This window comes from Phymastichus coffea, unplaced genomic scaffold, assembly GCF_024137745.1.
Source record: "Phymastichus coffea isolate CEN01 unplaced genomic scaffold, Cenicafe_Pcof_1.1 PCOF00200, whole genome shotgun sequence".
NCBI classification, from domain to species: domain Eukaryota; kingdom Metazoa; phylum Arthropoda; class Insecta; order Hymenoptera; family Eulophidae; genus Phymastichus; species Phymastichus coffea.
Genome location: NW_026707011.1, coordinates 151,698 through 163,830, shown reverse-complemented (window position 1 = coordinate 163,830; position 12,133 = coordinate 151,698). Strand labels below are relative to the sequence as shown.

Below are 12,133 nucleotides of genomic sequence, written 5' to 3'. Positions count from 1 at the left end.
AAAAAATATGAAGGGATAAAACACACACAGCCTGCGTTCATTCTCTCAAATCCCAACGTCTGTTCATTTTTCGATTTTCGTAACAAAAGAAGGCGTCGGCAACGCGCCAGTCCATTGATTTCGAAACTGGCGTTTATTCTTTCTCTTTTTTCCTTTTGTACGTGTGTACCGGCATAATTGGCTCGTTGCCGAGTAAGCCATGCAGTTATTGTGTGCCGGCCGTGTGTACAGGCCAACATTTATTTTTTACTGCACTTTGGATTTCAGCGCGGCACTTTTTCAGTTCGTTTGTAAGTGACTTTGCGCGCTGTACTACGAGTATTCTGCTATATTGCCAGTCACATCGATCACTCGCGTTATTAGTCGATTTGTAAATAACTACATGGATTACTTTCGCAAATGTCGGTGGATGATGGGAGAATGTCCAAATTTACACGAGGTATTGATCGAACCAATCTAGTTAAGTATTAAAAAAGAATGTTAGACATACACACGCAATACTCATACCAAGTTAGTGATATATCAATCAAATTATATCGATACGTATTCTAAAGATTAATGGATATTACTTGCAATACTCAGAATAGAGCAAAATGAAGAATGAAGGAGAGAAAAAGAGACACAAAGTAAAAAGACGATGTAGATGTATGAATGTGTGTATAGAGCGAAACGATTAGAGACATTACAATTCGGTAGAAAATGAAAAGCGAATATATACATGGATGTCAAGTATTTGTCTGTGGTGGTCATTCCTCGGTTGGTATGGACTGACTGAATAGGGAGGCTACAGCTGCGTGTATTCGTGTTTTCGTTTCCATCGTCGTCGCTGATTGGATACGCAATGAATAAACAAAGCACGACAGATTGCTCAATTCTACGATCCAACGTTCCCTCTCGTAAGCAAACAAGGACACCATGACGAAAGCGAAAAGAAGCGGACGCATATTGCGTGCGGCGGTGGCGGCGGCGGCGGCGGCGGCGGCGGCGGCGGCGTATTTACAGAACAAAAAGAGCCTACGAGGCAAAGAAACACAATCTGCCCTCGCTCTCTACTGCGCGTGCAAGGAGCCCCTTTCGCCGAAAACTGTGTTCGTCCGGGGCGCTCGCTTAATTAACGACAACGCGTCGCGGAAATAACCCTGCGCTCGGTTTTCTTGCCCCGAGGATCCGTTCTCTTCCTTTCTCTCTTTCTGTCTCTCCTCCGTTGCCCGTGGTAACTCTCGAAATTCGATCGTTTCACCACTGCAGCCGAGGCGTTTCGCGCCGATCTATCGCGAATTCCACGACGGCCTGATTGCGGCTCTGGTCTCGTTCGCGCGCGCTGCCGATCAGTCATCCCGAACAATCGCAACGTCGTTCTTACCTTTTCTAAGGGTCGCGAGGAATTTCCGGACCGATAACTTGTCGTGCTCCGCGTCAGCGGGTCAAGGAGGGGGCGGGGGGCGAATTTTCCTCGCCGCGCGAGCTGCGAGAAGGAGAGCCGCTTGTAAGCGTCAGACGAAACAAAGGCCGCGCGCGGCGGCGGCGGAAGTTTGCGCCGTGCGGACGGCCGGAGAAAATTTCATTTCGCCGTCGGGGATGCCTTTTGTGCTGCTTCGAGCCCGGGGCGAGCCTCGGCAATGCAGTTGCAGCGTCTTGGGCTTGTTTATACGACGAGATCGTTTCTCTAGCGCGGCGTAATGAACTCTTAAGCAGCCCGCGCCTTTACTCGGCCTACTTTCTCTAAGCCGAGATCCAATTATCCGGGCTCCCTTTTGTGTATATATATATTTTTTGTTTTTTACGTTTTCGCGCGATCGAAAGAGATCTCCGTGCGTGCGGAAGCGCGCAAAGCGAGTGCATTTTCCACGTTTGTCCGTTGGCCTTACTTACCGGCAGTACGCCCGCGCTCCCTTCGAGCACGGCGAGCGAGGATAAATTTTTCGTTTCGCAGAGCCGCAGCGACGAGACGCCATTGAGAACCGACTCGATTGGATTTCTATGCAGATGAGATCGGCCCGGAAGAGACACGCGACAGACAAACTTTCCCCTTGCTTTCCCCGTCGCGGGCCGATAGTTGCGTCCGGCGCGACGATGGAAAACTCGGCCGAGTCGACGGGATTGGATTAATTGGACTTCCGGACGGGGTTTCGGGAAACGAGCGCGCTTCTCGCTATCCGCTTCGGCATTCTTTCGGCGCGGCGAGCTTTATTGCGCGCCGATCGAGTCCTATCCGGAAACGAGAGATTCGCCAGTCCCGCTCGCGCGAGACTTTTTCATTATCGGAATACTTTCATACCTGAAAGCTCGGCGCATCGCCGAGATGCCCGAACGATCTGGATCTTTGCGGACGGAGATTCTAAAGCCGGGCAGGCGGGGACGCGAGACTGGCTTGTTCCGAACTGACGAATTCGGCCGTTTCGCAGTCCGTGGCTCTCGGGGAGTGGCGCAGCGCTGGAACGGCCAATCGCTCGCGGCTGCGACGACTCGTGGGATTTCGCGCTATATTGCGCTATAAGTCGTCGTCGAGAAGTTATGGATTCGCCATTATTACGCGACGCGTCCACCGACCACGCCGTTTCAATGTTTTACGGCTCGTTTCGCTTTATCTTTATCCGCGTTTTATCGTTAACGGTAAAAAAAGAAAACAAATGAAAAAAAATGCGTCGATCGTCTCTCAGCCGTTAATCCGGTGTGCCCCCAAAGAGAGGACGTCCGGGTGAGCCGACGGAGCGCGCGCTCGTCGAATTACAGCGAGCCCACGTACCGTTCGGCCAGACCCGTGCCACGGCGAGGGAGAGGCCGACGACCAATTACACTTGTGCGATGCGCGCTCTCAGGAGCGCAGCGTCGCACCAGCGCAGCGAGAACGACAACAAAGGAAAAGTCTTTTTTTCTCAGCGCTCTTTGGCAAAGTGCTTTGCGCCGCGTGTTAGGCAAAAACAAGTAACTCGCTTATGCGTCGCAGCCCCTCTCCCCCGGCTAATGCGACATCGCGGCTCGTTCGAGATCAAAATGTCGTCGAGATTTTCGCAGTAGCCGGGTAAGGTAAGGTAGCTGGATAAGGCACAAGGCCGTAAAAAAAGAAGAAGAAGAAATAAAGAGAAAAGTATCAGCGGGCGTCAGAGCGAAATCCGACTTTTCTCGCTGGCTCGGTAAGTTTGAATACCCTTTCGACGGGAAGTGAACAGTGAACTGTGGTTGTGTGGTGCTGTTTTGTGGAATTGGTGGTGGTGCCGGTGATGGTGATGATGATATTGGTGCTGGTAAGGTGGCGTTGGCGGCGAGGCGGTAGCGTCGTCGATCGAGTCGACAAGCTCGTCGGCGGCTTCGCTGGCCTCGCCGTCGTCTAATTGCCGAGTCGAGGGCGGTGGCCTCAAGGTACCTTGCACCGGTGGCAACAGACGCTTGTCGTAACGCGTCGACAGTAGCAGATTATCCAAGATCTCCTTGTCCGATTTGCCCTCCTCGAAGCTGCGAACAAACAGCAACGCCGACGTCGAGTGTCAGTCGAGAGAGAGAGAGAGAGAGAGAGAGAGAGAGAGAGAGAGAGAGAGAGAGAGAGAGAGAGAGAGAGAGAGACCACCGGCCAAAAGAGCCTCCGTCGCGAGATACCTACATGTCTTCGGCCTTGATGAAGGTGGCAAGGGTGATCGCCGACGTGAGCAGGCAGAGCACGACGAGTATCAGGGAGCTCGCGAGGGAGGCGAGAGACAGCGAGAGGATTGGCGAGAAGCGGCCGCCACCACCCGCACGCCGCCCTAGCGCCGCCCAACCCATTCTATGTCATCTGCAACAAAACAAAACAATTGTTAGCGTGCGTCTAATTAAAGCCGCACCTTCTCAACTTGTATGCCGGACGGCTAGCTTTCCGCTGTTAATTATACTCAATGAATGTCCAAAATTGCCTCGCACCTTGGATTATGAGCTGGTTACAACTTAGGAACCGCATTGAATACATTCATATTCAAATTTGCCAACTTCCCAGATTACTCAATTCGTCGACAAGTCACTCGTTACCCTAACTTCGCTAATTTCCTGCCTACTCCGAACAATCGTAACAGAAATACATTACTGATCATCTCGTTATATGCATAATCATAAATGCAATTGCCTAATTGTTGGACGAAAAGGAGAGGAAAAGTTCAAGCAATAAGGTTAATCGCCCGTTGGCCGTCCCGTTGGTTAATTTCCTTTCGCTTCTATTTATTTCGCGAAGCGCTCAACAACACATCCGCGATTTCAAAGGGAGCCGCTTCGATGGTTACCCGTTGAGGAAGTTTCAGACGCGAAAATTCGAGATGACAACGTTGGACCCGAAAACAAGTTTTGGGAGCGGTTCGCCAATAACCGTAAAGAGGCGCTACGCGCCTACTTAATTGTGCGACGATTGATCGTCCCAAACTTTCCACTCGCTCTAGCGCTACTCGGCAAACTTCGCGATTGAAATCCGCGCTGGAGCAAGCGAAAAATTCATAGTCAAGCCGTAGCAGGAATGGGAAGTGTCTGTCAAATTGAAATTGCGTGAAACCTTGGCTCCCGTATTATTTTTCCGCCGTAAATTCGACAATGGCCAATTAGTGTCGGTGGGCGTTAGGTCGCCGTACAAAAGGTTCACGTTTAGCAAGTACGATTCATTCGTCTGTTTAATGCGATTAATGCGAATGGGATTCTTCGCGATCACGTTTGTGAATCTTGCGTTAAAGACTAATAAAGTTTTCTCTGATATAACGCTGAATTAGATAAAGATGCGCTGGGTTACTACGTAACTTTTTTTTCCCTCCTGGGCTTTTACCGAGCGGAACACAAACAGCACGTAATAAACTAAGCTTTCCGAGTTTCTAATCGCGCACCAAGTTATTAAGGCTAATCAGTAGCTCCAAGGGGGATCGCGTATGCAGCACAGCCAAGTTTCCGTTTGAATTTCGCGACACGTCTCCCCCTTGACGTTAATTGCATCCCGGTCACTTTATTACTCTTTCTTTATGTATACACATACTGCCCGAAGGCGTTATATGGTATCGATAATTCGTAACCGATACACACGCTGGACTTTGCCCCAGAGGGACAATCGTGATTGCAAAGTCACGCGCGGGCCAGAGAAAATCAAATTCCCTGCAGAGAGAAAACTTTTTGTAGTATTGTGCGTCGTTGGATTGTTACATATGAACCGCTCTGTCCAAACTTTTTCTGTTTTGCTTTGGCTGTGCGATTGGCTTAATTGAAGTCGTATTTGCTATTCTCTTGGAACTACTTTTATATCTGCGAGCTTTAGATTCCCTACCTTTTGCGAATTATATCGTAAATTCCTACCATATTCGAATTATTCGCGTATTTTTTAAATATTTTTCGTCGAAGACGACAGGTATATAACTTTGTCCAACATTTTTGTCGACGTTTCCAAGATATCGCAAAATCTTGCTCGACAAGTATTAACGAAATCAAACGTTACGAATTTTCACAATTACAATCATACAGTTGTACATTATTGAATCGAAATTGACAATAAAAATCATCCCAATAAAAAGCCAACTATAAAACAACGATGTCGATTTACAAACAACTTTATCTTAAGTATTTAATGGTATATCCCAGCATTGACGAATCGAAAGTGTTCATTTTTATTCGGTAGTTTCATAAAAAATCTCTTTACGCATCAGCAGTACAACCATTTGAGAAGTGACATTTATACGAAGCAAACGAGTACAAAATTTCGGAGTAAGTAATGAGCGACTGTAGCGCACGCAATGCGTATCCACAAATTCCGAGGTCCATTACGTCAGGGAGAGAGAGAGAGAGAGAGAGAGAGAGAGAGAGAGAGAGAGATCGTAAAAGCTCCCTAGAGAGGATTGTCCCTCTTGCACAGATCTCACTGCGGCGGTGGCAGCGGCCAGCCTACCACTGCTATCGACGATGCGCAGCTCCAGATAAAGTCGTCCTGCTCTGTCCGGTTAATGCGCCAAATGGCCATCCCTCGTTATTACCTATAACGTTCAGCACTACGTATTTGTTAATTGCTTCAAGATGAAATCTTAAGATTTTCGGCTTCTTCAAAGGATAGAGTTTGTCCTGTGAATGATTGATTATTTCTATTTGTTGCATTGTAAAATATTGTCGTTGATAAATTTTGCACAGCAATTACTCTTTGCAACTGTTCTTTCATCTTTTCACGTGTAATGTCATGAAAAAAATAATTTAAATTCGTTCGAACAATCGATTCGAGAGCAAAAAAGCTTCGAAAAATACTAGAGTTGACATGACGCGTGTGAGTCGTATTGCATTCGTGTCTCGTCCTAGGCGCGTCACGTCAATTGTATTGTTTTTAAAGTTCTGTCACGAATCGAAATAAGAGTTTCCTCGTCCATTGTTCGAAATGTTATTTATTGAATTCAACGAAAATACTATTAATAAACTAGACGTTACAAAATTCTTAAATTCTCAACATAATAGATTAGCTCACTTGTAAAGTGCAATGGTCAAATATTAGCTTCAAATCGTTAAGCTGTACATAGCTTTAGACCAATTCACACGCACGTTAATCCACTTCGATTTCACGTTACATTTTCATCGAAATTACTCAGTTAGCTACAAGTAACGTTGACAAATATGCAGGCCTATATAATCGACAAAAGTCACGACATGCAATGTTACTTCTTATCTATTACTTAAAAAATTATTCATAGAAGGAAAGGTTGAATATACGACAAAGTATTACGTTACTTACAATAATTCTGTCATATAATTAGTTTAAGTGAACTTAAAAAGTCTACAGAATATTTCATTACAATTTATATTTGTTAATTGTTACGATTTTTAATGTTGTTTAAATAAACAAATTTTCTCGAAGAGTACGGCAATCAGATAGGAGAAACGTTCAATAGTATAGTACAAGTGTTTAAGTTTATTCTATTGATGTTTTTCCTCATCGATCACGATTATTATTATCCGTGATGACTCATTCTGTTAAACAAATCAAAATATTTGTGTCTAATAATGTCCATCAAAACGACATTAGCTGTATCAGCAACCGTGGGACGTTTACCAAAGCTTGTTATTAGCCTCATGAAAAGTGCATAATACAATCGTAAAAGCTATATTGTTTTTTAAATTTTTACTACGTTTTTTACTGTATTCTTCAGTCTTTTCAATTGCTGATTTTGAGATATTTGAAATGATGAAAATTTTTAATGACTAGTGTATTTTAGAATATTTATTTTTGTCAATTGCGACAGACAGAGGATTGTTTTTAGTCGCCGTCTGATCTTTGAAGATACGGTTAGGTATGTGAAATAAATGTAATTAGAATTGCAATGTACTGTATAAGTCTTATCAATTGAAAACGAGAGACAAAAATAAAAAAAATGTTAATTTTTGCGAATTGTTTGGCAAATTTGCGTTGGATAAAGCTTGGTAAAAATTGTCCTATGAGACGATGCTAATCTTGGTTATTCGATCGATTTTTTCGGATAAATTTGGGAAATATTTTTAGCAAACTTTTTTTAATGATTCGCAAATAAAAATTAGTCAATGTTCGGTCAAACCTCATTCAACGTTACTCAATTATACGTATAAATAAACGTTTTACCAGACTCGTTCCAAGCTTGTGAATAAACAAGAAAAACTTAAGTTTGAAAAGTAACATCTACGATACATTAAGAATTGGCATGGTAGATAGTCAGTGCGAAAAGAAGCAGGGAGAATCAGTGTATAGAACATCGGTCTCCCATGCGGGAGTCTGGGGTTCGACTCCCGGCGAGTATCAATGGCTTTTTTTTTCAAGAAGGGCGTGTGCCGAAATTAATATCGCGACTCTGCTGATTCGGAATCCACCTTAAGCTGTAAGTTCAGCATCTAGTAATTTAACACTCTAGATACCATATAGGATTTATGTCTATATGGTATGTGAAAAGTAGTCCAGATGCTTCTCGAAAAGGGCCCCTCTCCTCCACAACATGTATTGAACGAAAGCTACGCATGGAGTACTGGCTGAAAAGCCACTATCGTCTAATAAAGTAAAGTAAACTGGTCAGTTTAAGAATTTTTACGCGAGCGTGCGCTGCCCGAGTTTGAATGCCTCCCTGGTCGCGCCGAATCTAACTCGGCGCGCACTTCGAGTGACTCTCATGTGGCCGCGCTCGTGGCACAATAAAAGTTTTGAGTGATGCTATGCCATTAAACTGAATACTAACGGAAACTATCGCTGGTCTTTTAACGAGCCGACTGTAGAACCAAAACTTAATCATCCGTCGAGTCGTCGAGGGCTTGTACCGTGTAACCCTGGTGAGTATATATTCATTTCAATTATCAATTCAAACTGAATCGGCCTTACGACAATTTCTATTAGTCGAGGAACCAAGATTAATCAGAATGAATTCACCGACAATTTTCTTGCGTGCTTTGACGCGTTGATTCTGAGTTCACGGGCTGGATTGTTGTTGGGCTCAATCATTAGCAATTCTTCAGCAATCACTTGCGAAATTGTTTTTCTTTTTGCAATAGGCTGTTGTTTTTGGATTGCTTGGCAAATTATTGACAAACTGTTAATAATAATATGATCGGCAAATGCGGTGATAACCCATCGAAAAACTTTAGTTTCATCGAATGGAAATACCGAAGAAAGACTTTGATGAGTTTATCCAAATGGGAAAAAAATCGCATGAGCTACTCTTACGTAACGTCACATATGTGGGCCCGCGTGTGTCCGCCGAAGGTGACTGTAGGCTAGGCTGTAGGCGATTAATAATCGAACAGGTATCTTTATCAATAGCAGGATTAGATTCATTACGATCCTCTGATGAAAAGGGAAGCTGGCAGCGTGATACCAGTTTATTAGCTCGAAGAAGAATAAAAGACGCGCGTCGGTTTCACTCGGCGTATATTTTCAGGCGCAACGCGAAAGTGAATTTCCCATCGAAAGCGAATTTCTCTCTCTCTCTCTCTCTCTCTCTCTCTTTCTTGACTTTACAGCAGGCATCTTCTACTGGCCGAGGGGTAGACCGATAAAGTCTCCGCGTCGATATGTATCCGGATTCGGCTCACTCGCTCGTCCAAACGGATCGACGGCTGCGAGAGCCGACATCTATTCGCGGCGCTCTCGTCATTACGCAACGAGGATCGATCGCTCGTTACTCGATCCACCGGATCCATCGCGGCTCTGCTGGATTAAATCGATCGAGCGGCCAAGTCTTGCTACCGCATTAACGATTTTCCATTTTTCATCAATTAGTCGAGTGACTGTTTCCAATTTGTGCGCGCGCGGCGCGGAAACACATTTTTCAAGCAGTATTCAACGTCGATGTATATGCGCAGTCGGATGAAAATAAATCTCGTTTGGCCTCTGCGAGGCGCCATACTCGAGCGTTATTATATCCGTGAAAATAGACTCCGCGAGTTCCAGCGCCGCGCCGAGCGACCGATGATTCCTTTCAATTAAGCTTTTTTCTGGCGCATATCCGCTCCAAACTCGACTAGCTCGTTCGCTCTGTTTCCTCGTCAAGCCCCCGAAAGGCTAACGAATCGGCTCGATGGCGCCGAACTATTTTTGCTGCAAATTCTCAACCGCGTCGACTTTCGGAAAACTTCGAGGACAAATGGGAAAATGTACTATTGGCGTCGAACAGCCGAGAGAATATCAACGAGAAATGCACCTGCGTCAATCCAAAACGAAAGCCGTTTCGGATTTCCGAAGCCGGAAAGATCCCGTATTTACTCCCGCATACGTATATTCCGTTTCGACATCACGACAGAGAGAGAGAGAGAGAGAGAGAGAGAGAGAGAGAGACCGAAAGAGAGCCCAAGAATTGTTTGTCACTCGTCCACGCTATTTTCTCTCTTCAAGTTCGGTTTCCCAATTCCGCGATTCTTCGAGGTCAGTCGTTCGGAATACGAACGTTTTCCAAGCCGTCGGCGCTTAATCCACTCGCCTGACTTGACATTGTCTCGAAAGTAAATCCCCTCTCTGAGCATGATAGAAAAGGGAAAAAAGGAACGAACAAAAGCGTTGCGTTGCTGCTTCGTGCTCGTGATTACTTAGAGCCCGCGCAGCAACGTGAGATTACAAAGATAGGATACACGAAATACAGCGACGCGGCCTCGAGTTAATTAATGCCGAGAGCTCGGTTGCAGTTCAACGAATTCAATGGTAATTGCGCAACGCCAAGGGCGCAGGTGGAACGACGAAAGGAAAAGAACGCCGCTGCCGTCTCGCGGGGGTCGACTCGTCTTTCTTCGCCAGACTGCCGTCTCGCGAGCGACTCGCAACGAGCTGCGAATTATACGCTTTGCGATTCGTTCTTTGCCTCTTGGCATCGCCTTGGAAGAGAACGTTTGCTCGACTCGGGCAGACATTTTTTCAGTGGAGACAACATTTCTTTTTTTTCCCCGAGTTTTCGTAATCGATAAATTTACGCACTTCACACGCGATGTACGAGGGGAAAAAGAAATATAATTTATTCTTTTCTGTGTTTTCGTTATCGAGTATTTTATCAAATACTTGTTTGATAATCATAATTGAGAAACGCATGGGCATGTTTATAAATTATTCATGTTCGATTAGTACGAGTAGTAATGCTAATCATAACTTCCAATGTAATAACCATACGAACAAAAATAAACGTACTAATTCTATCTTTGCAAGTTGAATTTGTTCGATATATTACACGATTCATTCATTTTTATGAGACGAAAAATGCTTGAAAAATGCTCTTAACAACGAAGTATCCTGCCAGGTGAAAATGTATCGAATGAAAAATTCCAGCAGCTATCGTTGTCAAATTATTAACAATAATCCGTATTAACAATAATCTTACATAAATGAACGAGCAGTTATAAAAATAAATATTAAATCAACGAATACGTACATATCTAACAGGCAATATTATAGATCTCTTCATTTGTTCAACGTTCCCTTATCAGACCGATTGCCTTTTCAGGAGCTTTTAATAAATTAGCGTTGTTTGCAATCGCTAGTGTTTTACACATTATTTTTCAACTCAGCTATACTGTTACGTATTATCTGTCGTTTTGTAGAAAACAAAAATTGTTACCAGAACTGCAACCAGTGCTGCAATCAAGCATTTATTTGATAATTCAACATAGTAAGATTTGTCGAATAACCGATGAAGAATATCTTTGTTGCATTTTTACTCATTGGCTGTGACAGTTTACTTCATATCACAATTGAAGCTCGAAAAATTAAAACTAACATGGAGGAGCACGGATACGATGGTATACTTTATGTTGATCCGAAAACTAAACTTTTAGTGCGTAAGTAAATCAACGAGTTTTTGATAAAAATATAATGCGAAATATGTATTCACGTTGAAATTCATTCATCTCCCGTTGTCTCTAAAAACTTTTAAGCTATTTCTATTTGGTATGATTTCAGCAAAATTAAACTATCTTAGTGTAAATGCTGCAGACGAATTAACATTATCCGGTCCATATGCGTACGTATATTAAATTTGCCACATTCGAAATATTATCTTTTTGCACCGCTAGACGTCGTCTCTTTTTTTTCTACATTTTATTCTGCATGAAAGCGCGTTGCTATTGTTGTTATTGTCGTTATTACTTGGAGAACTATGTTTATGCGGAATATACACATATATCTTTCGAATATTTTTGGATATTTAAAAAAAATATACATTGTATGTTTAAAAATCTTACCTTCTCACACTACATAAATAACTAGCAAAGTAGAGCACTTTGTAAAACAAAGCACGGGTTTGTTTTAAAAACTTTTGGTTTATTTTTAGGGACCTGTACTGCAAATTACTTACAAGCGGATCTATTTTCCATCAACGATACTGGACAAATTACTGTGAGAAAATAGAACGCGGCAGGAAGATTGATTTGTGCTGCTCAGGATATACGTGTACTGATTATGGTCTTTTATCTGGCGTTCGCGGCTATTGTAAGAGAAATCGCAATAAAAAAAATTTGTAAAAACTGTATAAAGCAACGAAGCGGTTTCTATAGACAACGAAAGATTTTTATTATTCTTGTCGTTATCAGTTACTCTCACAGTGTCTAACAATGCACTCGTCATAACCAGATTCACGTTTCAAGCGTGCTTACTGACAAGTTTATCAATTGTTCGGTGGAAGTGAAGTATTTCGTTTAAAATAGCGAAGAAAGAAAAAAATTAATCAGC

General features: G+C 43.5%; 2 protein-coding genes across 12 annotated transcripts in view; one reads left to right on the top strand and one right to left on the bottom strand.

The window, feature by feature from the left end:
* Positions 1-12,133, bottom strand: part of LOC131673825 (glutamate-gated chloride channel) — a 117,696-nt gene that overhangs the window by 23,110 nt on the left and 82,453 nt on the right. For all 11 annotated transcript variants that reach the window (XM_058952149.1, XM_058952153.1, XM_058952159.1 and 8 more), the window contains exons 4-5: positions 3,599-3,769; positions 3,365-3,453 (exon numbers count right to left, since the gene is read on the bottom strand). In XM_058952149.1, coding sequence (XP_058808132.1) covers positions 3,365-3,453; positions 3,599-3,759 — 250 coding nt within the window. In that variant the 5' untranslated portion in view covers positions 3,760-3,769. The remainder of the gene's footprint in view (positions 1-3,364; positions 3,454-3,598; positions 3,770-12,133) is intronic.
* LOC131673838 (uncharacterized) lies at positions 8,153-11,947 on the top strand. The gene is made up of 4 exons (XM_058952172.1): positions 8,153-8,259; positions 11,008-11,244; positions 11,366-11,426; positions 11,736-11,947. The coding sequence occupies exons 2-4, from the start codon at positions 11,097-11,099 to the stop codon at positions 11,923-11,925; spliced, it is 399 nt and encodes a 132-aa protein (XP_058808155.1). The 5' UTR covers positions 8,153-8,259; positions 11,008-11,096; the 3' UTR covers positions 11,926-11,947.